Below are 26,695 nucleotides of genomic sequence, written 5' to 3'. Positions count from 1 at the left end.
AGAGGTACCCAGGACTAACTAGCCTTATAATAGAAGAGTGAAATTCTGAGCTGAAGACTGAAACTTTTGAGGAAATTACCTACTAAACTGACATTCCCTGAGGGAAGGCATCATGGAATCCCAGTGCCCGACACCACACAGACACTTAACAAATGACCCAGTGAACAAACGAACTGCCAAACCGCCCTTGTGGGTCTCTGCAGAAAGAAAACGAAAACCAGCTAGGGAGCAGGCACAAAGATTCCAGACTCAGCCTTTGCCACTATTGTCCAAACTCTGTCATCTCAGAAAATCAAATATGTAGTCAGATTAAATGTTTTTATAATAATTGCTATTTATAAGTTGCTGAATTTCTGACAGTTTTGTTTATTCTTTTTAAAAACAAAAAAAGGACACTTAAATTAAATATGACCACTTCTCTCTCTCTTAAACATGAGACCTGTGAGTAGCATTTGAGTATCGAGTTCCCCAACATCTTTCATCTGGCTAGCACTCATAAAAGAATACACATGGGTCAAGATGAGGCACATAGGGACAGCCCTTCCATCTGCTGGTTCTCTCTCCAGATGGCTACAAAGGCCAGGGCTGAAGCCAGGAGACTAGAACTCTGTTCAGGTCTCCCACGTGTATGTCAGGGGCCCAAGTACTTGGGCCATCATAAAGCTGCTCTCCCAGGTGCATTATCATGAAGCTGAATCGGAAGTGGAGCAGCCAGGATTTGAACCGGTATTCATATAGGTTGCCAGTGTTGCAGGCAATGGCTTAACCGACTGTGCCACAAGGCCAGCCCCCAAGCTTCATCTTATACCACGTTCTAGACTGCATCCCATGCAGTAAGGGACAGGAAGGAGAGCCACAGCTTTAAATCTAAGATCTGAGTCCAAGTTCCAGCTCACTCTGTACTCTTGGGGTCAATGGTGCACAAGTCACTGCACTTTCTGGAGCCTCAGGTTCCTCATCTCTCATCGAGATGATGAGGCCAATCTCCTCTATTCAGACACTCGCCACAGAATACTTCCACACATCCTCTCCTTGATCCAGGCTATGTCCCTTTCAAGTAGTCCTTATGCCATCCACTCTAGAGACAAAGAAACTGAGTCAGAACAGACTCATCTGCTGAAAGTCATGCCTGTAAGTGGCAAAGCCAAGGCTGATCCCATGTCTTCCGACTGGAGATCAAAGACTTTAACAATAAAGAGTTTTTACGAAGAACCCAGTGTTCCAGAGAAAGGCTTCAGCTGAGAGGTCACTGCTGTGGATATGAGGAACAGGAAAGCCTAGACAGCACCTAACAAAAGGTCAATGAGAAGGAAAGGCCAGGGGGTGCAGTGTGCCCTGGTCCCTTGTGTGCGGCAGATTCAGCTCATAAAATAGGACAGAATGAGAAGGAATGGAACACTAAGGAGTAGGAAGAAACATGGATGCTGCCTACTCTTCAAAGATTCAAAAGCTACAGCCTGCCTTCATCTCCCATAATTCCCTGGTCTCTGGACCAGGTTCCTGGCACAGTATCCCTCCATGGTGATGAAGCAGATGCCAGGGCCCCAGCACAGAGCACACCTCAACTTGCTAAATGCCTTATTCCTATGGACAGGAACAGCCCATCAGAGTACCAGGAGTCTACAGACATGCCAGACAATGGCTGACGTTTCACAAGAACAAAAACGAAACAGGAAACAGCTCACAACAAGCAAACATACTACCCAGGGCACTGTGGCATTGTGGCAAAGTGGGTTAAGCTGCTGCTCTGGATGCCCGGATCCCATATCAGAGTGGTAGTTCAAACCCTAGCTACTCCGCTTCCAATCCAGCTTCCTGCTAATGCATCTGAGAGGACCAGATGATGGCTCAAGTGCTTGGGCCCCTGCCACCCACATGGGAGACCTGGATGTCGTTCCTAGCTCCTGACTTCAACCTAGCCCAACCCCAGCTGTTGCAGCCATTTGGGGAATAAGCCAGTAGATGGAAGATCTCTGCTTGTCATTCTGCCTTCAAATCAATCAATCAATCTTTTTTTTTTTTTGGACAGGCAGAGTGGACAGTGAGAGAGACAGAGAGAAAGGTCTTCCTTTTTCCATTGGTTCAACCTCCAATGGCCGCTGCAGCCAGCACACTGCAGCCGGGGCACCGCACTGAACCAAAGCTGGGAGCCAGGTGCTTCTCCTGGTCTCCTATGCGGGTACAGGGCCCAAGCACTTGGGCCATCTTCCACTGCACTCCCGGGCCACAGCAGAGAGCTGGACTGGAAGAGGAGCAACCGGGACAGATTCCAGTGCCCCGACCAGGACTAGAACCCAGGGTGCCGGCACTGCAGGCGGAGGATTAGCCTATTGAGCCACGGCGCAGGCCCAAATAAATCAATCTTTAAAAAAAATCTCCCCCAAAGTAAGCTTTTCTCTTGTCCCCTTCCTGAACTTCCACAGACACTGATCTAATCTATAGTCCCCAAAGCATACCAAGCAGGTGACAGAAGGGGTCAAGGACTTCAGCTTCCTCTCTACTACAGCAAAGTGACCTTAACCTTCCCCAAGATGTGCAAATAATGGCAACAGCCTCAGGATTGCCAACCCCACAGGCGTCTGAAAATTTTTCTACAGTCAGAAGCTCCTAGCCACCTTCACTACTTTCCACATACTAACATCTCTACCACCATTTGTGCAAACTGGAGAAGGTCAGACATTACTGCCAGATATTCTTAGTCTCAGAACAAATTACTACAAGGTGGGTGGGTGGCCCGTTCACAGGGGACTTTCTTATCCCTGTGCTTCTGTCCACATCAGCCCAGAATAAAAACCAGGGCTGGAGGGATAGGTATGTTTGGTGCTAGATGGGATAAGATGCCACTTGGAACACACATACCCCATATCAGAGTGCCTAGGATGAAAACCTAAGAACTTGGGTCCCTGCCACCCAAGTGCGAGAACTAGATTGAGTTCCAGGCTCCTGGGTTCATGGGCATATGTGGAGTGAAACAGTGGATGTAAGATCTCCAGTCTCTGACTTCCAAATAAAATGAATGGGTGAGCACTGTGGCACAGTGGTTAAAACAACAGTTGGTACACCCACATATCACATCAAAGTGCCTGGGTTCAAGTTCTTATTCAACTTCAAAGCCAGCTTCCTGCTACTGCAGACCTGTGAAGCAGCAGAAAAGGCTCAACTACTTGGGTCTCTGCCACCCAGGCTGGAGACCCAGACTGATTTCTAAGCTTCTACTTTGGCTTGGCCCAGCCCAGCTGTTGCAGGCATTTGGACAGTCAATCAGCAGAAGATACCTCTGTCTGTATGTCTATCTCTGTTTCCCTACTTTTCTAGAATTATTTATTTGAAAGACTGAGACAGAAAGAAAGAAAAAGAGAGAGAGAATCTTTCATCTTCTGTTCATACCCAAATGGCTACAACAGCCAGGGCTGGGCCAGGCTGAAGCCAGGAGCTTCTCTGGGTCTTCCACGTGGATGCAGAGGCCCAAGGACTTAGGCCATCATCCACTATTTTCCGAGGCACATTATCAAGAAGCTGGATTGAAGTGGAGCAGCTGACTTGAACCAGTGCCCATCTGGGATGCCAGCATTGCAGGCAGCAGCTAAACCTGCTATGCCACTCACCGGCCCCATTCCCCTACCTTTCAAAAAAATAAAACTTTAAAATAAAATAAACAAAAGCATCTTAAAAAAATTTTAATTAAAAAGTAGAGCTGCCATTTATCAAGGTCTTATGACAGCAGGCTCTGTGATAAGAGCTTTCCCCATCACTGCATTTAATCTCTAAAATAATCACGTGAGAGATATTATCACCCCATTTTTCAGATGCAGAACCACAGGCTCAGGTGGTTAAGTAACTTGTCCAAGGTCAACTACTGGTGAATACACAGGCATGATCTGAATAAAGGATTCTGACTCCAAAACCGTTTACCCCTAAACTGGGGCATGTCACTCCACCCATCCAAATCCCAATTATCTTTCAAGGTCCTTCCTTCATCTAGGAATGCTACCTGGAGGTGACAATAGTCAGCCCCAGCACCTCAGTCTCCTCGAGAGCCTGAAACACTGTTTAATCCTCCTTTCAGCATTTCACGGTGTTTCAGCCTGGTTTCATAGGCTCTCCCTGCCACTGGTCCCTTCCAAGGCAGCATCCTCTGACCAGGCCTTGGGTGTGGTGCTCAGTGGAGAGATGGACAGATTCTCTTGTGCAACACAGGCTGTAGACAATCAAGTACCTCGTCACAGATGACTAGTCCAACACTTCCTTTCTGGAGGACTCCAACATGAAGGCGGAAGGTTTCATAGGAAATGATGAGGATGGGAGATGGCACCCGGGCTCCACGCTGGTTCATGAACCCTTCTACAACAGAAAAGTTGTAAGGAGAGCAAATCAGAACTTTTTTTTGATTTATTTATTTGAAAGGCAGAGTTACAGAGAGGCAGAGGCAGAGAGAGAGGTATCTTCCATCTGCTGGTTCACTTCCCAAATGGCCACAATGGCTGGGACCAGGCCAATCAGAAGCCAATCAGAGGCCGGTGCCGCAGCTCAATAGGCTAATCCTCCGCCTAGCAGCGCCGGCACACCAGGTTCTAGTCCCAGTTGGGGCGCCGGATTCTGTCCCAGTTGCCCCTCTTCCAGGCCAGCTCTCTGCTGTGGCCCGGGAGTGCAGTGGAGGATGGCCCAAGTGCTTGGGCCCTGCACCCCATGGGAGACCAGGATAAGCTCCTGCCATCGGATCAGTGCGAAAAAAAAAGAAGCCAATCAGAGCTTGGAGCTTCTTCTAGGTCTTTCATGCATGTGCAGTGGCTCAAGAACTTGGGCCATCTTTTTTTTTTTTTTTTTTTTGACAGGCAGAGTGGACAGTGAGAGAGAGAGACAGAGAGAAAGGTCCTCCTTTGCCATTGGTTCACCCTCCAATAGCCGCTGCGGCCAGCGTGCTGCGGCCGGCGCACCGCACTGATCCAAAGCCAGGAGCCAGGTGCTTCTCCTGGTCTCCCATGTGGGTGCAGGGCCCAAGCACTTGGGCCATCCTCCACTGCACTCCCGGGCCACAGCAGAGAGCTGGCCTGGAAGAGGGGCAACTAGGACAGAATCCGGCGCCCCGACAGGGACTAGAACCTGGTGTGCCAGCGCTGCTAGGCGGAGGATTAGCCTATTGAGCCGCGGCGCCGGTCATCTTTCACTGCTTTCCCAGGTCATAGCAGAGAGCTGGATCAGAAGTGGAGCAGCTGGGACTCGAACTGGCGCCCATATGGGATGCCGGCACTGCAGGTGGCAGCTTTACCCACTACAGCACAGCGCCAGCCCCAAATCAGAACATCTTAAAGAAAACAGTCGGACAGTTCATTAGTTTGGCCTGGAAATAAGTGACCATTTCAGCTATTTTCGGTGGGAATTCTCCTCCATCCCTGCAGTGCCCTGAACCTCAGCCCATGTGAGCATCTACACAAGAAGCAAGCAAGCAGCAGCCTAGGCAGAAGAGCACAGTCATCTTTAAGGCTCCATACCCAGCTTTTGGTCTATCTCATCCTTAGATCCTCCGTCGATGGCCAGAGGCTGGATCCTACCTCCAAGCCATTTCCCAACTTCATTGTACCAGTTCTTCACCAGGCTAGAGGGCGACACCACCACCGCCTTGTCAATTTCTGGCTTGCAATCTGGACTCTGGCGCAGAAGCGTCCACATCAATGTGATGCATTGTAGCGTCTTTCCTAGACCCATCTCGTCAGCCATGATGCAGCCATGGCTGCCCGGGATGCGCCGACTGGTGACACACTCCCACAGGAACTTCACTCCCTGGGGAACAGCAGCAGTCAGTCCACTTTGGCACCAACACTGCCACTGCCCAAGGAACAGCAGTCTCCAGGCTCAGCCTCTAGCCCACAACCTCATTCCCCTCATCCTCTTTACCTCTCTCTGATGAGGCCGCAAAACCTTACTGAGGACAGGATCCACAACCACATGGACAGGGAGTTTTTCCCTGAGAAAACACAGCAAAGAAAACACAGATGCAGGCAATGACACGCCCTCAGGAAACTGTCTCGCCAATCCAGACGCAACAGAATCAGCTACATAAGAGGACCTATTCTCAGCCTGATAACCAAACCACAGCCAGTTCTTGCCCTAGGAGTTAGAGGAGAGAGATGGGCTGCCCGTGTCATGGCCTCAGTACTAATCACCCTCCCTGAGTGAGCATGGCAGTTGAGAAGCCCGCATTAAACAGGCAGGAACACATATTCTTCCTCGGGCACTCCCATTCCCCAACCACCTCCGATGGTGCGGTCGCCTTGACAGCCCGCTGGAAACAGAGAGAAATCACACGCAACAATCCTCTACCCTCCCAGAGGACCAGAACTCTTCGAGAAATACGCATGCACGTACTTGTCTAGCTTCAGCTGGTCATGGGCACTCAGCAGGGGAGGTTCATATAGAACCAAGGCACCTTCTTCCAGAGGGTCGTGGAGGGCCCGGCGGATTCCGGCCCTTTTCAGGCCCAAAGCCCGAGAACCTAGAGGACCTAGAAACCAAGCACCAGTCAGCTGGGCCTTTGTGTTCAAGAGCTCCAGCAGGCCCACCCGAATGCTTGTGCTTCACAGAACCTTCCCTGAACTGCCCCCAGCCCTGTCTCTCCCAGAACTCCTCCAACCCCAGTTTAGGCACCTCTACCTAACCAGTATTCCATTCAGCCTCAGATCAATGCTTTTCCTATTTTAATTCTCCCATTCAACTGCAAATCCCTGGAGGGCCAGGTCTGGTTCTTCTCAAAGTCAACTCTGGGAAAGTCTGAATTTCCAAAGGGGCCTTTCAAGTCTGAGAGCTCTTGAAAGCTGGCTCCATCCTCCAGGCCTAGTTTTAGCACAAGGCTGTCTGTACCATGCACAGGACATGGAGCACTTTACAGAATCCAGGCTGCCCCTACAGCAAGGAGATAGTCCTGAAGGAAGCCCAGGTCCATCAGCCACCCTGGTCCTGCAGCAGCTTTCTGAGCAGTGACATAACCTCACCAAGATGAGGGGAAATTGGTCCCAGCTACCCTTGCCAATGCTAACACAGCTTTCACATAGGCCTCAGGACAGGCAAAACACATGGCCACTGCCAGACCAGCATCTTTAATTCCCACTAAGCTTGTATAAAAGCAGATGTTTTTAATCATTCAGGCACATTCACACACCATAGTTAAAAAAAAAAAAAAAAACCTGAAAAGCTTCCCATTTTACCTTGATAATTTGGAATGGGGATTTTGAAAGGCTTTGACAAAATGCTTCGAATAAATGCTTCCTAAAAAGAAAGGAGAAACAAGAGATTCAGGACTAATTGGAGATGTTATGGGACAAGACTGTTATGATATGGTCCACATTAAATTTTGTTTGATAGCTTCCATCGTTGAGGCTTTAAGTAAGGTTCCGCAAATACACAAGAACAGCAAAAGTACCCAGCCTCAGTCCACCACGAGACTCAAAATCCTCATGTTCACAAAAGCTCATGCCAGCGAGGTCACCTAGCTCTTCCCTAAGGCATAGCACCTTAAGAAGCAAGCATCACAAACTTATGCAACTCCAGTATGCCACAGCACAGGCCCCCTAAAGGTAGTTTTAATGGGAATACATTAGAAGAAAACAGCAGAGCTGATGGAAGACCTCCTCTTTCTGTCTCTACCTCTCTCTGTACTCTTTCAAAATAAATAAAATAAATCTTTAAAAAAAAAAAAAAGGAACAAAAGCAAGCCTGTCTTGCCTAAGTTTTTACCTTTGTACTTTTTTTTTTTTTTAAGATTTACTTTATTTATTTGAAAGACAGAGACAGAGAGGTCTTCTATCGCCAGTTCACTCCCCAAATGGCTACAACAGCCATAGCTCCGAAAGCTCCGAAGCCAGGAGTTTCTTCTGGGTTTCCCAAGTGGGTGCAGGGGCCCAAGCACTTGGACCATCCTCTACTGCTTTCCCAGGCACATTTCCAGCAGGGAGCTGGATCAGAAGCGGAGCAGCCAGGACTTGAACTAGTACCTGCATGGGACGCCAGCGCTGCAGGCCCAGGTTTTAACCTGCTATGCCACAGCGCTGGCCCCTACCTTTGTATTCTGATCCATTTCTTCATACACACAGATCACCATAAATTTCTAGAAATGGAATGTACTTTATTTTTCTTTTTTAAAGATTTATTTATTTGAAAGTCATGGTTGGGAGGCTGGTACTGTGGCGTAGCAGGTAAAGCTGCCGCCTTAAGTGCCAGCATCCCATATGAGTGCCAGTTCAAGTCTTGGTGCTCCACTTCCAATGCATCTCTCTGCTATGGCCTGGGAGAGCAGTAAAAGATGACTCAAGTCCTTGGGCTCCTGTACCTGTGTGGGAGACCTAGAGAAAGCTCCTGGGCTCCTGGCTTCAGATTGGCCCAGCTCCAGCTGTTGCAGCTATTTGAGGAGTAAACCGGCAGATGGGAAATCTCTTTCTCTGTGTGCCTCTGCCTTTCAAATAAATAAATAAATCTTAAAAAAGAAAGAAAAGAAAGTCATGGTTAGAGAGAAAGAGAGAGACAGAGACAGAAAGAGATCTTCCATCTGCAGGTTCACTCTCCAGAAGGCTACGACAGCCAGGACTAGGCCAGGCCAAAGACAGGAGCTTCATTCAGGTCTCCCGTACAATCATCAGGGGCCCAAACACTTAGGCCATCCTCCTCTGTTTTTCCCAGGCCATTTGCAACAAGCTGGATTGGAAATGGAGCAGCCAGAACACAGACAGGTACATATATGGGATACTGGCATCACAGGCAGCAGCTTTACCCATTACACAACACCAGCCCCTCAATGCACTTTAAATAGGACAAATATAATGAATATTTTTTGTGACCTATTGGAAGATAGAAAAAGAATGTAGAGAAATAAATTTCATTATCACACTCAACAACACAACAAGGTTAAGGCTGGAGAAAGGCCTAACCAAATTCTTTATTTGCACACTTTTTGCATTTGAATAAAATATTTATTCATCTGAAAGAGTAACGGGGAGAAAGTGATGATAGGAGGAGAAATCTTTCATCCACCGGTTCACTTCCCAAATGGCTACAATAGCCAGGTCCGGGCCAGGCTGAAGCCAAAAACCAAGAACTCCATTTGGTCTCCTATGTGGGTGGAAAGGGTCCTAAGTACCGTGGGGCATCATCTGCTACCTTCCCAGGCATATCAGCAGGAAGCTGGATCAGAAGCAGAGAAGCCAGAACTCGAACCAGCACTCTGATGTGGGATGCTAGAGTTACAATTGGTGGCTTAACTCACTGTGCCACAATGCCAGTCCCAGGGCTCAGGGTTTATCCCTAGCTCTTCAGACCGCACATTCACTCCAATATCTCAATGTACTTCCAAGATGTAAAATATCTCTATGCTAATAACCTCTAAATCTATTTCTGGTTCATTCCTCACTTCTATACTTCATACCCACATTTGTAATTGCCTCTAATCCTAGATATCCTATAGGCACTCCAAGCTCATTTCCAAGGCTACATTATGACTCTTGTGATACAGACATTTTTGCCTTTTGAGCCTCTTACTCCATAAACTAAGGTATATTCTATGACTGCATGAGTATATATATAAAAAAATAACCCAAGCTCTATGGACTTTCTTTCACTGCTGGCATCCCATATGAGCGCCAGTTCAAATCCTGGCTGCACCACTTCCAATCCAGTTTCCTGCTAACACACCTGAGAAAGCATCAGATGATGGTCCAAATACCTGGGCCCCTGCTACCCACATGGGAGACCCAGATGAAGCTCCTGGCTTGGGCATGATTCAGCCCCCAGCCATTGCAGCCACTTGGGGAGTGATCCAGCAGATAAAAATCTCTGTCTCTCCCTCTAACTCTGCCTTTCAAATAAATAAATCTTTAAAAAGAAACCTAATGGGGATGGGGGTGGGGACTGGAGTTGTGACACAGAGTTAGGTTGCCACCTGTGAAGCAGGTACCCAGATCAGTGCCAGTTCCAATCCCAGCTGCTCTACTTCCAATCCACCTCTTCCTAATGCCACTAGGTGGCAGAAGATGACCTAAGTACTTGGCCCTTGCCACCCACATGGGAGACCCAGATCCAGGTGGAGTTCTAGGCTTCTGGCTTTGGCCTTCCAACCCTGGTCACTGCAGCCATTTGGGGAGTGTACCAGCAAATGAAAGAGCCGTCTCTCCTTCTCTTTCCTAAGAAGCCAGTGTTGTGGTTCAATAGATTAAGCAGCTGTCTACAATGTCAACATCTCCACTCCCAACCCAGCTTCCTGCTAATGCACCTGGGAAACGAGCAGCAGATGATCCAAGTCCTTGGGCCCCTGTACCCTCGAGGCAGCCCCAGATGAAGCTCCTGGCTTGGGTGTCCTAGCCCTGGCCATTGCAGACATTTAGAGTGAACCAGTGGATGGAAGATGTCCCTCTCTCTATAATTCTTTCAAATAAAATCTTTTTCTATATAAAGGGAAAGGAGGAGAGGGAGGGGAGGGGGAGAGGGAATGAATGAGAATGTCTTCCATCTGCTTGTTCACAAATGGCAATGGCTGGACCAGACCAAAGCCAGGAGCTTCATCTGGGTCTCCCACATGGAGAGGGGGCCATGGACTTGGGCCATCTTTCATTGCTTTCTCAGGTGCAGCAGCAGAGAGCTGGGTCGGAAGCACAGCAGCTGGGACTCAAACTGGCACTCATATGGGATCCTAGCACTGCAGGCTTTGCCCACTACCCCGCAGCACCGGCCCCAAAAATAAATCTTAAAAAAAAAAAGAATCCTGAATGAAAAGTGTCCTAGAACTACACACCATTTTAATGCTATTTATTAAAGATCAAAACACACACTGTGGAACTATTAATACAATCATCATAAAATTATCACACAAAACAAAGTATGATGAAAACAATTCAGGACAGTGGTTACCTAAAGGGCTATGAAGAGGATTACAGCTATGGCAATGTTCTGGTCCTGAATGGTGGGTTCACAGGGGTTTATTTTATAACTTACATAGTTACATATATCCTTTTCAAATAGTACTTTAAAATGTTCTTTAATGTTTGCTAAACATAAAGTTGACTAGCCTCAGTTACATATTCCCATCAATATATTCCCATTTTCTCCTTCAAAAATGTTCTACTGAAGGCTGACATTTGGCATATGCATTTGGTTAAGCTGTTGCTTGGATATCCACATGCCAAATCAGAGTGCCTGAGTTCAAGTCCTTGCTCGTTCCAATCCCAGCTTCCTGGTAATGAATACCCTTGAAGGCAGCAGTGGTGGCTCAAGTTCTGGGGTCCCTGCTACCACATGAATTGAGTTCCCCGCTCCTGGTTTCACAGTGAAACAGCATCAGCTGTTGAAGACATTTGAAGGAGTGACCCAATGGATGGAAGATCCCTCTGTGCCTCTGCCTTTCAAACAAATAAATATGTTTATTTGTATCAAAGTGTTTCACAGAAAGCCTGGCAGGATGAGCCTTGGAGCTAAGAATCTGCTCCACACACGGATTACTGAATAACTTCAGACAATTTAGCCCTGTAAAGTCGCCACCTGCAGCGCCAGCATCTCATGTGGGTGCAGGTTCGAGTCTAGGCTGCTCCACTTCTGATCCAGCTCTCTGCTATGGCCTGGGAAAGCAGTAGAAGATGGCCCAAGTCCTTGGGCCCCGACCCCCACAAGGAAAACTCGGAAGAAGCTCCAGGCTCCTGGCTTTGGATTGGCTCAGCTCCAGCCATTTTGGCCATTTGCAGACTGAACCAGCGGATAGAAGACTTCTCTCTCTCTCTGCCTCTGCCTCTCTGTAACTCTTTCAAATAAATAAATATTTAAAAAAAATATATTTGAAAGGCAGAGTGACACAGAGACACAGGAGAGACAGAAAGACATCTTCCATCTGCTGACCCATTCCCCAAATGCCTGAATGGCTGGGGCTGAACCAGGCCAAAGCCAAGAGCCAAGAACTCCATCCCGGTCTCCCTCGTGGGTGGCAGATGCCCAGTTACTTGGGCCATCTTCTGCTGCCTTCCCAGGTGCATTAGCAAGGAGCCAGATGGGAAACAGAACAGTCTGGACTCAAACTGATGCTCCAGTATGGAATGCCAGCATTGCAAGCAATGGCTTAAACCCGCTGCACCACAACGCTGGCTCCCACCTTAAAAAATGAGCACCGTGTAAGATAATACATAGTACCTGTCATAGCAGTGATTAAGTTAGACTTTACTGGAGGAAATACATGAAAATAACAAAACTCTAATATCCCCACTGTGACCTTTGCTCTCCTCTACCCTTGCTTTCTCAGGGACTGCAGCCACCTGAGCCCTGGCGCCCATGCAGCCGTAAACAAGGGAGGACTTCGAGTCAGGCACACATCTCCAAGCAGGCTACAGCAGCTATGGTCAGGCTACTTTTCTGTGGAGCAAGGAGAGATATCCGTGGAGGAGTCTACCTAGGCAAAACGAGTGGACACACACATACAGGTAAGCTACAGCTCTGACTTACATGTTGACTGCTATCCAGACAGGGTGGTCGATCGCTCAGCTGAGTCAAAGGTTTCCGGAAAGGAGACAGGAAGCATTCCTGCATCTGGTTCTCACTTCTGGATTTCTGTTTCTTAGGAGTCTAGGAGAGAGAAATGGAGAAGCTGAAGTCAGGAAGACCACACAGATCACCATAAAGGCAACAAACACTTGAGGTGCCAGGCACTGTGCTAACGACCACTTCCCACGTATGAGTGTGTAGCATCTTCACAGTAACCCTGTGATATGTTTAGTATTATCCTGATTGCATAGATGAGAGAAACTGGAGCTTAATGAGATTAAGTGCCTCGCCTAAACTGAGGGGCGGTCCAGGGCGATGGGAGAGGTGAATGAAGGAAGGCCTGTGATCAAAGTCCACCAGCAGCATGGAGTTATGGTGACCCCAAAACTTCGCTCCAAAAACTTCAAGAAATGGTTAAGCAAACAAATGTTTCCCTCCCTAAGTTTCCTGAGGGAGGGACCAGAGTACCATTGTCCCCATTGAGGCCACTCAGTTCACCCCATGGCAGTGAGGACACTGGCTCCTAAACCATTTTCAAATGCCACCAGCAACAAACAGCACTATTCATGCTGAGAATGCTGCCCCCCCTCCCCCAAGTTCAAGTCTGAGACCCTATAAGTGCCCAGAGGAAGCTAATATGCCTTTCTCACAGGTAGAGGAGTCCCCTTGTAACTACAGAGGAAATCACACCACGCCACCAGGCCAGAACTCACTTGTACCAGCCTGCCCAGCTATCTGAAACTCCAGTGATCCTTTAGACACATCTGAAACAAACGCCAGGCTCCCGTGCCCTCTCTACATGCCTTTACCACACTGCCCCTACCAGAAAGTGCCGTCCAGTCCTTAGCTGATTCTCTGCTCCAGCGCTCCAGTGACCAAGCCCTTGCTGCTTGAGCTGCTTACTCTCTCAAGTACATGCTGCATTGTGCTATTTGTTTTGATTTACATAGGTCCTGCTCACAGCCCTTCCCTGCAAGCGTCCAAGGGGAGCACAGCCCCAAACAGAACGCACTGTATGAACAGGAATTGGAGGGTACAACTCCTCTAGGCCCACGTGAGCTCAGGATCCTAAAGTAAGCTCACAATACTCTACTGTGACCCCTGGCGGAGGACAAAGAGTAAAAGACCAGGCTGCTGGCTGCTGTGTGGTGGAGCCCATCTTTTCCCAACGAAGTCAAAGAGCCCAACCCAAGCTGCTCTTTTGCTTTGGGACACTCCTCCCCACCAAGAAAATTAAGGATATAGTAGCTGGGGCTGGCGCTATGGCATAGCGGGTAAAGCCACCGCCTGCAGTGCCACATCCCATATGGGTGCTGGTTCAAGTCCCTGCTCCTCCACTTCCTATCCAGCTCTCTGCTATGACCTGGGAAACCAGTAGAAAATGGCCCAAGTCCTTGGGCCCCTGCACCCACGTGGGAGACCCGGAAGAAGCTCCTGGCTTCGGATTAGCACAGCTCGGCTGCTGCAACCAACTGGGGAGTGAACCAGCAGATGGAAGACCTCTCTCTCTCTTTCTCTCTCTCTCTTTGCCTCTACTTCTCTCTGTATGTAACACTTTCAAATAAATATATAAATCTTTAAAAAATAAAAAGTATATATTAGCTTCTAGAGATTACTTGAAGACAAAGATTTCATTAATCGTGTTCAATGTCTAGCACATAGTAAACCCTCACTAAAAGTTTACTGAACATATATAGGGGCCAGTGCTATGGCTTGGCTTAAGCTGCCACCTGGGACACCAGCATCCATGTCAGGGTGTCAGTGTGTTCAAGTCCCAGCTGCTCTGCTTCTGACCCAGCTCCCTGTGAAGGCGCCTGAGAAAGCAGCAGATGGCTCAATATCTGAGCCCCTGACACCCAGATGGGAGACCCAGAAGGTGTTTCGGGCTCCTACATTTGTCCTGGCCCAGCCCTGGCCATTGCAGCCATTTGGAGAGTGAGCCAGCAGACAGAGGATCTCTTTCTCTCTCTCCCTCTCTCTTTCTGTCAGTCTTTCAAATACATAAATTAAAACAAGAAGTTTACTGAACATATGAAAGGCTTCTGGGGGTGACTAGGGAACTCCAGAAACCAAGCCCAGGCTTCCTTTCTGCCCACTGGAGTACTCACCTCGGTCTCGGGCTGCCAGTCTGCATCCTCAGGGCATCTGCCCTCCGGCTTTCTCTTGGCCAGCTGGCTGGGAGCCAAGCTCCTCCTCTGCAAGGGAAAAAGGAAAATTGAAAACCTACAGGGATCCTGAAGCCCGGGCCCACTAGAACAGCCTCTCTTCTCCCCTAGGCCCACACTCACCATCCTGGGCTCAGGAGCACAAGTCAAGAGCCCATTAGCCAAAGACCAAAGGCGCCGGCAGCTGAGAATGCAGAGCTAGGGCCTGCTACGGAGGAGGCTGCCAACTACAGAGGGGACATGGTTGGAATGAATTCGGCCACGGGCTAGCGCCCGGGCCCCAAGTGTGCGAGCGTGTCTGCTGCCAGTTAAGCGAGGCGGAAGACTAGGCCAGAGGGAGGGTCCCGGCAGCGTTAAGAGTGGGGTGGGGGAGGGGTGGAGTCCCAGGCCGGACCGGGTAGGATCAGGATGATGGTCCCAGTCGGGGTTTCGGAAGGAGATTGTTGCGGGGCTAAGGCAGTCACGGGCAAGGAGAGAGAAGCTGAGGTTCAAGTCCAAGGCTTCAGGGCCAGGCGCCGAGTCCGGAGAAGGAGAATTTCCCGGGTTGGAACGCGGATACGAAGCCCGGACTCAGAGAGGTCCAGCAGGGACCCCAAAGGGACCAGTAAAAGACCCAGTTTGGGAAAAGAATCCCAGGAGGGGCAGAAAGGAGCAGCAGGGACGGACTCAGGCCTACGCAGCTCCCCGGTAACCCTCCTCTGGCCAAAGCGCGCGTTAACAGCCGCCCGGACTTCCCGACCCGCCAGGCCGGGTCAATCGAACCTCCCGCCGCGTTGCCGCCGCATCACCCATTGGCTACGTTCGATGCGTTCGGCGCTCGCGACCAAGGAAGGGGCGGGCCTAGGTGCAGCGGCTGCGAAGGTCTGGGGGGCAGAGCTGCAGATCGGCCAGGGAGTGGGGCGCTGGGTGGGCCAGGCCCCGCGGAATTAGAGCCGAGCGGGGTGCAGTTCCGCCGGCTATTGTCCCAGGCGGGAGAGCTGTCCCCGCGGCAACTTAAGGGACGACTTAGAGCGCGGAATGTGCACCGCAAATTTCTGCGCGCTTAGGTCGGGCTCAGGGCAGATCGCATCTTCCCGGGGTCATACCTGGAGCGAAGGACGCAGGGTGGAGTCAGGCCTCGCCCATCGGCGGGTGCTCCGCCCCGACTGCCCCGTGGTGGGCTTAGTAATGGAAGCTCCCAGAGGACCTGATTTTTCTCGGTTTGGAGGGTTTTGTTTTTGGTTGTTTTATTTTTTTTTTTTTTCCCAGATTTATTTATGGGGACGGCTTTAAGCCTCTGCCGGCGATGCCGGCATGCAATATGGGCGCGGGTTCCAGACCACCTGCTCCACTTCCAATCCAGGTCCCTGCTAATGTGCCTGGGAAAGTAGCAGAAGTTGGCCCAATTGCTGGGGCCCCTGAAGACCCAGAAGAACCTCCTGGCTCCGCATTGGTCCAGCTCCAGCCCTTTCGGCCACTTTGGGGAGTGAACCTGGAGATGGAAGATGTCAGCTCTCTGTCTCTATAACTCTGCCTTTCAAATAAAAAAATCTCAAATATTTATTTGAAAGTCACAGAGAGATAGCGGGAGAGACAGAGACTTTCCATCTGCTCCCACGTGGGTGCAGGGGCCTAAGCACTTGGGCCATCTCCCACTGCTTTCCCAGGTGCATTAGCAGGGAGCTGGATCGAAAGTGGAGCAGCCAAGGACTCAAATGAGCCCCTATATGGGATGCCAGCATTGAAGGCAGGGGTTTTCTTTTTTCTAGCCCAAACCGTGTTGGTGTTAGGCTTTAGGATTTTAGGGTTCGAATAAGCATCCAGATGACTCATTAAGGCAGAAAATATTTTTATTTTAGGGGGCACAGAATAGGTGGGTAAAGAGAGGGTTCAACCTGTCAGGACAGAGGGCGTGGGTTTGAAGTCAGGCTTCATTCCACTAGGGCAGCAGGCAGAGTGCCTTCTTGGGAGACATGTGGATGTTCTCAGAGTGCCACGTGGACCCTGATCGGGAGATAAGGGACCTACAGAAAGGCTGGGTGTCTTAGCAGTTTGGAATGTCCCAGGTGAGGGGCTTTGCCTGGCAATAAAAATTCCACCAGCCTTTGGATTAACCGTGCCCAGTGTCATTGGGTTTGGGGTCAACTGTCTGTGCCTTAGTGGCCTAATGGGTTCTAACAGGAGTCAGCAGGACCTAGCCTAGGTGCTTGCTAACAATGGCAATGGTGCACACATGTGATTTACCACCCAGCACTCATGAGCTTCTCAGCTGTGATTATTTACTGCTCACAACTGCGAGATAGGTTTGCTAATACCCCTGTTTTAAAAGTGAGGAAATAAGCTTAGAGAGGCCCCAGGTCAGGCACCTGTTGATTATAGTCAGGATTTGAACTCAGGCTCCAGAATTCTTGCTCTCACCCAACAGAACGAGGTGAAACCTGAAGTGTTAGCAATTTTTCAGATTTTCTAACATTAGGTAGCTGTGTTAATACTTACTAAGAATTCAGATTGAGAAAAACACACCCAACCAATTACAGAATTTTGGGAAGCTAGAGCCCTTTCTTTTGCAACCTCTGGAGGCAATTGATCAGGAATGCTTCCTGTTGCAATCTGGCTCCTTCCCAACTGGGACGCCTACTTACAAATCCCCATCCAACCCTAGTAATTTTCATAACTCCCAGGGTCTGTGCTGTGGGTCCTGAACCTTAGCTTTGCTTCATAGTAAATCTGCCTCTAGGAAGAGGCTTTGTGGCACAGAGATCGAGTGACCTTTCGGGATCCCTGCATCCCACATGGAGCGCTGGTTCATGTCCCAGCACTTCTGCTTCCGATCCAACTTCCTGCTAATGCATTCTGGGATACAACAGTTGATGGCTGAAGTGCTTGAGTCCCTGCCATCCACACGGGAGACTCAGATGAAGTTCCAGCATCCTGGCTGGTTTCTGCCTGGCCTAGCCCTGTGGCAGGCCTTAGGCTGGTGGGGTGACCCCAGCAGATGGTTAACTTCTCTCTTTCTCTGTCTTCTCCCTTATCACTCTGCCTTTCAAATGGATGAAAAAAAATTTTGATTTTTAAAAGAGAGAGGGGCTGGCCGGCGCCGTGGCTTAACAGGCTAATCCTCCGCCTTGCGGCGCCGGCACACAGGGTTCTAGTCCCGGTTGGGGCGCCGGATTCTGTCCCGGTTGCCCCTCTTCCAGGCCAGCTCTCTGCTATGGCCCGGGAAGGCAGTGGAGGATGGCCCAAGTCCTTGGGCCCTGCAGCCGCATGGGAGACCAGGAGAAGCACCTGGCTCCTGGCTTCGGATCAGCGAGATGCGCCAGCCACAGCGGCCATTGGAGGATGAACCAACGGCAAAGGAAGACCTTTCTCTCTGTCTCTCTCTCTCTCAACCTATCCAGTCTGCCTGTCAAAAAAAAAAAAGAGAGAGAGAGAGAGAGAAAACTAAAAGAGAGAGGGGCCAACACTGGTGCAGCGGGTTAAGCTGCTATCTACAGCGCTGGCATCCCATATAGGCGCCAGCTGGAGTCCCAGCTGTTCTACTTCTGATCCAGCTAATGCCCCTGGGAAAGCACCAGAGGCTGGCCCAAGTTCTTGGGCCCCTGTACCTATGTGGGAGACCCAGATGAAGCTCCTGGCTCCTGGCTTTGGACTAGCCCAGCTCTGGCCATTGATGCAATTTGGGGAGTGAACCAGCAGATGGAAGATTTCATGCTCTTTCTCTGTCTCTGTCTGTCTGTAACTCTGCCTTTCAAATAAATAAATCTTTTTTTTAAAAAAATTGTTCAGACTAAAGGGACTGACACCATCTCATCTACAGGAAGGAATGAAGATCACCAAAAATAGTAACTATGTAACCCATGTTGGGGTGGTAGCCACCTAAAAAGATACTCTGGCACAATGAATTAAAGCCCCAGCCTACAGTGCAGCACCTGTTGAAGTCCTAGCTGCTCCATGCATCTGGGAAAGCAGCAGAGAATGGCCCAAGTCCTTGGACCCCTGCACCCATGTGGGAAACCCAGAAGAAGCTCCTGGCTCCTGACTTTGGATCAGCTCAGTTCCAAGCGTTGTGGCCATTTGAGGAGTGAACCAGGGGATGGAAGACCTTTCTCTCTGTCTCTTCCTCTGTCTGTAATTCTGCCTCTCAAATAAATAAATAAATAATATTTTTAAAAAAGATACATCATAATCTCTGGATCCTGACTGTGAAAAGTTAAATTGCTAAGGAGAATTACAGCTGCGGATGGTGTTAAGGTTGTTCACCGTCTCACCTTTAGACAAGGAGATGATTCTGGATTATCTCAGTGGGCCCAACATAGTCACAAGGGTCCTTTTAAGAGGAAGGAGGCAGAAGAGTCAGTGTCAGAGAGAGAAGAGAGTCTCCCCTTGTTAGTAAAATGGTGCCATCTTATCCATGCTATGCGCCAGACATCTTAGGTTCTGGCCCCCGTGGCCACCTTGCAAAGTAAGCTTCAGTCCTAAGCCCCATGGCCTAACCACAGGTGTCAGCTCCACCCCCACCCTAATGGGATTTGCAGCTCCCACTTTCCTGCCCCCCAGCAAACATAACAGGACCTGCTTCCAGCAACATGCTCTCTCTCTCTCCTGATCCCTCTGTCGCTTACTCTCTCGTCCTCTTCCCCCTGGCCCATCAGGCTTCTCTCACCCGACAATAAACCTTTCCCTTAACTCTGGTGTTTGGTGTGTTTTGTGGCAGCTTTACACCCCTAGATTCTTCGAAGGACCATACAACCCAACTGGCACTCTGGTATTGACCTTTGGAGATCTGGTTCAGACCAGGTAGCCATAGAAAACTAATATTGCGAGTTAATATAAAAGTCTGTCTTTAAAAAAAAAAAAAGATTCTTCAGGATCAGCATTGTGGCACAGCAGGTTAAGCCACCACCTATAATGCGAGCATCCCACATGGGTGCCAATTCGAATCCTTGCTACTCTGCTTCCAATCCAGCTCCCTGATGAGGCACCTGGGAAAGCAGTAGAACATTACCAAAGTACATGGACCCCTGCCACCCATGTAGGAGACCTGATAGAGTTCTAGGCTCCTGGCTTCCGTCTGGACCAGCCTGAGCTGTTATAACCATTTGGGAAGTGAACTAGCAGAAGAAAGATCTCTCTTTCTCTACTCCCCTCCGCATGTCTCTCCCTCTCTCTGTAATGCTGCTTTTCAAATAAATAAATCCTTATTTTAAAATCTTTTCTTCTCTTGAGCCATTTAGAATCCAAAAGGGTCAGGTCTTTGGCATAGCAGTTAAATCACTGCTTAGGACATCCACAACCATACTGGAGTGCATGACATTTAGGGAGTGAGCCCGTGCATGGGCACACTCTCTGTCCACCTCTGTTTCTCTCTTGGTCTGTCTCTCTGCCTCTCCTCAATTTTTTTTTTTAATGTAAAATATATCTCTTTCTTCATGCCGACATCACACTCCAGTTCCTGCTTAGATTTGCTTTTGGCAACATGGTTGGAATGTATCTGGCTCAGAGTGATGACATACCAAACTTGGCTGAAAAGCTTGCAGAAATTAAAAAGGACTTGGATGCCTGGAAGAAACCTCCCAGTTCCTGAGACTGACGCCAGCACTGCCTTCTGGATACACTGATTCTGTCTTTACCATCTGATCCCAAAGCATTTGCTTTCCTCTCCAACCTCGGTCAGCTTCTTCTTTGCCCAGACTCTGTGTTGTCTCAGAAAAAAAAAAAAAAATGGGGCCACAAGTTAAGAGCTACCCGGACAGTTCTAGCATCCTTGCCTTTCCTAGTATCCTCCTCCCAGCTGCTTGGGACGTCCTAAGGCTGGAATTATGGTGCTAGATTTGTAAACATGAGCTATAATTAGTGGTCTGGCCCTTATTCTTTGGCATTTCCACTACCTTTAATCAAGAGAAAAATTGATGTGTTTTGTTTAGCTTATAAGACAGATACACTCATTTTAGAGATTAGCAGTTATACTGGGTGCTTTTTAAACATTTATTACTAAATTTTGTTGTTTTGAAGTCATTAATATCTAGCAACCAGTTTTTTATGAATTATCCATTTACTTTATACTGTCAGGAAGTTCCATAGTTGATAATTTAGTTAGTAAATTAATTTACTATTCATTAACTGAGAAACTATTTTTTTTAAGATTCACTTATTTTACTTGAAAGATTACAGGGAGGCGAGGCAGAGGCAAGGAGAGAGAGGTCTTCCATCTGCTGGTTCACTCCCACAACAGCCAGAGCTGAGCCAATCTGAAGCCAGGAGCCAGGACCTTCTTCCAGGTTTCCCACAAATGTGCAGGGGCTCAAGGCTGTCTTCTACTGCTTTCCCAGACCATAGCAGGGAGATGGATCAGAAGTGGAGCCCATGTGGGATGCAAGCAACAGCTTTACCCACTGTGCCACAGCACCGGTCCCTGAGAAATTATATTCTAAGAATCTTGTCAGGAATATGCAAAATAGTGGTCTTTGTCTCAAAGTTCATAGTCTATTTTGTATTCAGGTTTTCCTTAATGGTGGGTTTGCTCTGACTTGTTTCTCAAAAAAAAAAAAAAAATCATACTTGGTATTGCAGATGCATTTGCCATTACATGATAAATAAGTGAGAAATTGTTTATAAGGAAACTTTTATGCCTTTTCATATTAAAAAGTATGAGTTATGTTCTAACTTTATAGTGATTATTATAACAAAAATGGGGTCCAAATGTACAATAAAATCAGCCTCTCAAGAAGTAAAAAAAAAAACTGTTACAGACAGCATATGTTTAGATCTTGCTTTTGCAAAAAATACACATGTATGGTGAAAAGGCATACGTTAGAATTAGCCACCTGACTCGGCGTAGACGATCCCGATGTCGTCAGCAACACCTAATGCATCATAGTCAGGAGCCAGTGGAACGGATGCTGCCTTCTCCCACCAGGCCTGCCGAGGGCGTTGGCCTCGGGCACGGGGTGTCATGTGGTTTCTCCACGGCCTGTTTGAGTTGCTGCTGGTTGGCCTCCACAGTGAACACAGCTGTTGTCTTCACAGCAGACTCAGTGGTCAAGCAGAGTGATCAAACTTGGTTCTCCTGGGGCATTCTTCCAAAGACATCTGGGCTGCCTCTGGAGGTGAGTGACGTATGGATCTTCTTTCTTGTGTGGCTGTGGGTGGCTCCCAGCACTGCCATCTTGGCCTTCAAAGCCTTTGCTCTGGCTTTGGCTTTGGCAGGGGGGTGGGGGAGTGGCGACAGGAGTTTCCTTTCTCACCATTGGCACCATGTTGGTGAAAAGGCTGGATCTAGATTTTATATGCACTCTAACTCCCTCTGTTTTCTCTCTAAATACTTTATTTTTACTAATTTGAAAGGCAGACAGAGACAGAGACAGACAGTTCTTCCTTGTGCTGGTTCACTCCCCAAATGCCTGTAACAGCTAGGGCTGTGCCAGGCTGAACACAGGAGCCTTCCATGTGGGTGGCAGGAAACCAACTACTTGAGCCATCACTGCTGCCTCACAGGGCATGGGTTAGCAAGAAGCTGGATCAAAAGAGGGAGGGGGCCAGCACTGTGGCATAGCAGGTAAAGCTACTGCCTGAAGTGCCAGCATTCCCTTTTGGGCATCAGTTTGCGTCCCAGATGTTCCACTTCCAATCCAGCTCTCTGCTGTGGCCTGGGAAAGCAGAAGAGGATGGCCCAAGTGCTTGGGCCCCTGCACCTATGTGGGAGACCCAGAAGAAGCTTCTGGCTCCTGGCTTCAGATCAATGCAGCTCCGGCCATTACAGCCATCTGGGGAGTGAACCAGCCTGTGGAAGACCTTTCTGTCTCTCTTCCTCTGCCTCTCTGTAACTCTGCCTTTCAGATAATAAATAAATCTTAAAAAAAAAAAAAGAATAAAGGCCATAGAAACAGTTTAAAAAATATCAACAGTAGGGCCGGTGCTGTAGTGTAAGCAGGTAAAGCCACCGCCTGCAGCACTGGCATCCCATATGGGTACTGGTTTGTGTCCCTGCTGCTCCACTTCCGATCCAGCTTTCTGCTGTGGCCTGGGAAAGCAGTAGAAGATGGCCTAAGTCCTTGGGCCCCTGAACCTTTGTGGGAGACCCCGAAGAAGCTCCTGGCTCCTGACTTCAGATCGGCCCAGCTCCGACCATGGCAGCCATTTGGAGAGTGAACCATCGGATAGAAGACCTCTCTCTCCCTCTCTCTGCCTCTCCTCTCTCTCTGTAACTCTGACTTTCAAATAAATAAATAAAATCAACAGCTTAGAGAGTATATCTTCCAAAAAAAATCATGTAAAATGAATATTATGAAAAAAAAAACTAAGAATGGATTTCAAAATGTCTTTGTACCAAATTAGACATTGTTATTGATTGAACAGGACTTGTCTCCCCACAGTCATGCAGACATTTAAACCCTAAAGAGTTTTTTAAAATTTTATTTAAATACATATAGATTTTAAAGATTTATTTACTTATTAGAAAGGCAGAGTTACTGAGAGGAAGAGAAGGAGAGACAGAGAAAGAAATCTTCCATCCTCTGGTTTACTCCCCAAACGGCCACACAGGTCAGGGCTGGGGCAGGTCAAAGCCAGGAGCCAGGAGCCTCCTCTGGGTCTCTCACTTAGATGCAGGGACCCAAGCTCTTGAGCCATCTTCTGCTGCTTCCCCAGGCACACCAGCAGGTAGCCAGATTGGAAATGAAGCAGCTAGACACAAACCAGCATCCATATGGGATGCCAGCACCCCAGATGGCAGCTTTACCTGCTACACCACAGCACCAGCTTCCTCAAAGTCTTATAATAATGATGGATGGATGAAGGGTGGAGACTTGATCTAATTTTGGTATCTGAGAGATGGGTCAGGTGGACAGTGCGTTTTTTTTAAACAGTAGTTACTTTAATTTTTACCATGAGCACGTATTATTTTTTAAAAACTTTAGTGATATAACAACCATGGAAAAGAACTACTTAAAATATTTCTATATAAAAACATGTACCATAATTACAACTAACATAAAAACAAACAAAAACTTATGTACAGTGTCACCAAAGGGAGGAAATAAACTAGAATGCTTATAGCAGCTGCAGCTCTAGCTCCTAGCATGATAAAGATGCAATAAATATTTGCTGTTCTTGAATAAGTATCAGGATTAGGTTCGTGTCCCCGCTGCTCCACTATTTATACCTCTCATAATAAAAACAAATTTAAATATTTAAAAATAAGACCGATTTCACAACCAAAAAAGACAGCGGCTTCAATGTTGTTCACAGAAAGATATCAAATGTCAGCTCGACGATCAATTATGCTTACAAACAGGAAAACCAGGCCATGTGGACTGATGGAATTTGAAATCAACAACAACAACAAAAAAATACAGTGATTTTTCAATGTAGAATGACAAGGCTTGTCTGTAACACTTCAACGTTTTTGATGACTCTGAACTTTGTAAAATAGTTGGGGAGTTCAGCGTTTCTTCACCTTTGCCTTGTGAGTTGTAGCCATAAGATCTTTGCAAGTTTGAATTTCCTGTGCAGTATTGAACAGTTTCTCCTGTCAGTCTGCTGAGTCAGGCAGCTGTGTTGCTCCTGCCTCTCTCTAGCTATCCGCTTACGGCGAGTCTGATGAGTAACTGCTTTCACTTTTTCCTCCTGCAAGGTCTCGACCTGGGTCTATTGAAGACTCTGCCAACTAGTTCCAAGGCTGTCTACAGGTGAGTCACATCGAACTGTCCAACTTCCTTTGTGGTGTCAAAAGAGCACAGGCTTCTTCTGTTGCTCCCCATGGAAATCCAGCAGATGGAGCTCTGATTTTAGTCACTGAATTTTCTTAGCTTCTACGATCTTCTTCATTCTTCTGTATTTGACATCCTGAGTTCTCATCAGCTTCAGCTGTCCTGGAACGACATTGTCCTTAGTCTCCTTAATAACATGAACTCCTCCGTATATAAAGAGAATTGGAAATGGAAAAAGGAAAAACCTGGTGTTAAATTGGAAATGGCATAGAAAATTAATTTTTAAAAAAAATATATTATGTAAGATCTCTGTCTTTAATGTACTGTACACTCTTATTTAATGCTATAACTAGTACTCCAACAGTATTTTTTTTCACTTTGTGTTACTATATGGGGGCAAACTGTTGAAATCGTTACCTAATATATACTAAACTGATCTTCTGTATATAAAGAGAATTGAAAATAAATCATGATGTGATTGGAAGGGGAGAGGGAGCGGGAAAGGGGAGGGTTGTGGGTGGGAGGGAAATTTTGGAAGGGGGAAGCCATTGTAACCCATAAGCTGTACTTTGGAAATTTATATTCATTAAATAAAAGTTTAATTAAAAAAAAAATAACATGAACTCCATCCTGGAGTTTAATCTGAATCTTTTTTTAAATGTGTGTGTGTGTCTGTGTATGTGTGTGTGTATGTATGTATTGTAAAAGTAGATGGGTTCATCTGCAATGCTGGCATCCCATTTGGGTGTCAGTTCAAGTCCCAGCTGCCCCACTTCCAGTCCAGCTCCCTGCTAATGCACCTGGGAAAGCAGTGAAAGATGTCTCAAGTGCTTGGGTCCCCTCATCCATGTGGGAGACCTGGAAGAAGCTCCTGGTTCCTGGCTTCGTATTTGCCCAGCTCCAGCTGTTGTGACCATTTGGGGAGTGAACCAGCGGACGGAAGAGCTCTTTCCCTCTCTCGCTGTATCTCTTCCTCTCAAATAAATAAATAAATCTTTAAAAAAAATTAAAAAGGAAGGAAGGAAGGAAAAAAGAAAAGAAAGGCAGAGTTACAGAGAGAGAGAGAGAGAGAGAGAGAGAGCTCTTCCATCCACCTGTACACTCTCCAGATGGCTTCAATGGCCAGAGTTGGGCTGGTCTGAAGCCAAGAGCTGGGAGCTTCTTCCCAGCCTCCCATGCGGTTGCAGGGGCCCAAGCACTTGGGCCATCTCCTACTGCTTTCCAAAGCCATAGCAGCCAGGACACGAACCAGAGCCCATCTGATATGCTGGTGCCAGGGGTGGAAGCTTAGCCTACTACAGCACAGTGCCAGCCCCAAAACAACAACAACAACAAGGGAGTGTTACAGGCAAAATTATGCCAATAAATTCAACAAGTTAGATGAAATGAACAAATTCTTTGCAGAACATAATCTATTAAAAGTAAGCAAAGGGGCAAAGGGGCCAGCATTGTGGCATACTGGGGTAAAGTATGGGATGCCATGCCAGCATCCCATATGGTCACCGGTTTGAGTCCCGGCTGCTCCACTTCTGATCGAGCTCCCTGCTAATGCTCCTGGGAAAGCAGAAGAAAATGAGCCTGGGCACCCTCACAGGAGACCCAGAAACTCCTGGCTCCTGGCTTTGGCCTGGCCCAGCCCTGGCCATTGCGGCCATTTGGGGAGTGAACCAGTAGATGGAAGATCTCTCTGTCTCTGTGTCTCTCCCTCTCTGTAACTCTGCCTTTAAAAAAAAAAAAACTGAGCCAAAATTAAATAAAAGTCTTAATAGCCTTATCTTTACCAAAGAATGTTATTACAAAAATGATCCCTATAACAAACTCTAGGCCACAATGATTTCATTATTGAATTTTGTGAAATACTAAATAATCTTATTAATCTTGCACAAATGCTTTCAGGAAACAGAGGAGGAAGATACACAACCCTTTTTAGGAGACCAGCACACGACTGGTACTAAAACTTAAAACAAAAAACTTTATCAGAATATTTAACACCAACTATATTTTATTATACAGTATTGAGAAATTATTAACTTTTTAAGTGCAATAATGGTAATAAAAGACCTTATCTTTTAGAGATACCAAAGATACTTAGTATCTCTTCAACACAAAAAGAAATACTAGTGGCTGGTGCTGTGGTGTAGTAGGTAAAGCCGCCGCCTGCAGTGCCAGCATCCCATATGGGTGCTAGTTCGAGTCCTGGCTTCTCCATTTCTGATCCAGCTCTCTGCTATGACCTGGGAAAGCAGTAGAAGAAGATGGTCCAAGTGCTTGGACCCCTGCACCTGTGTGGGAGACCTGGAAGAAGCTCCTGGCTCCTGGCTTTGGATCGGCCCAGCTCTAGCC

General features: G+C 47.7%; 1 protein-coding gene and 1 pseudogene across 2 annotated transcripts in view; both read right to left on the bottom strand.

The window, feature by feature from the left end:
• RAD54L (RAD54 like) overlaps positions 1–15,391 on the bottom strand; it is a 28,002-nt gene extending 12,611 nt beyond the window's left edge. Inside the window, exons 1-8 of one of the 2 annotated variants that reach the window (XM_062191229.1) lie at positions 14,790–15,391; positions 14,610–14,696; positions 12,463–12,582; positions 7,200–7,260; positions 6,364–6,499; positions 5,893–5,962; positions 5,490–5,778; positions 4,217–4,341 (exon numbers count right to left, since the gene is read on the bottom strand). In XM_062191229.1, coding sequence (XP_062047213.1) covers positions 4,217–4,341; positions 5,490–5,778; positions 5,893–5,962; positions 6,364–6,499; positions 7,200–7,260; positions 12,463–12,582; positions 14,610–14,696; positions 14,790–14,792 — 891 coding nt within the window. In that variant the 5' untranslated portion in view covers positions 14,793–15,391. The remainder of the gene's footprint in view (positions 1–4,216; positions 4,342–5,489; positions 5,779–5,892; positions 5,963–6,363; positions 6,500–7,199; positions 7,261–12,462; positions 12,583–14,609; positions 14,697–14,789) is intronic. The other variant, XM_062191230.1, reaches the window with a different exon arrangement.
• An 8,279-nt stretch (positions 15,392–23,670) lies between these two features.
• Positions 23,671–25,611, bottom strand: LOC133759075 (probable U3 small nucleolar RNA-associated protein 11; annotated as a pseudogene).
• Between the last annotated feature and the right edge of the window lie 1,084 nt (positions 25,612–26,695).

The sequence above is a fragment of the Lepus europaeus genome, chromosome 5, assembly GCF_033115175.1.
Source record: "Lepus europaeus isolate LE1 chromosome 5, mLepTim1.pri, whole genome shotgun sequence".
NCBI classification, from domain to species: domain Eukaryota; kingdom Metazoa; phylum Chordata; class Mammalia; order Lagomorpha; family Leporidae; genus Lepus; species Lepus europaeus.
Note: the sequence above shows the minus strand (reverse complement) of the source record. Positions and strands in the feature narration are given on the sequence as shown.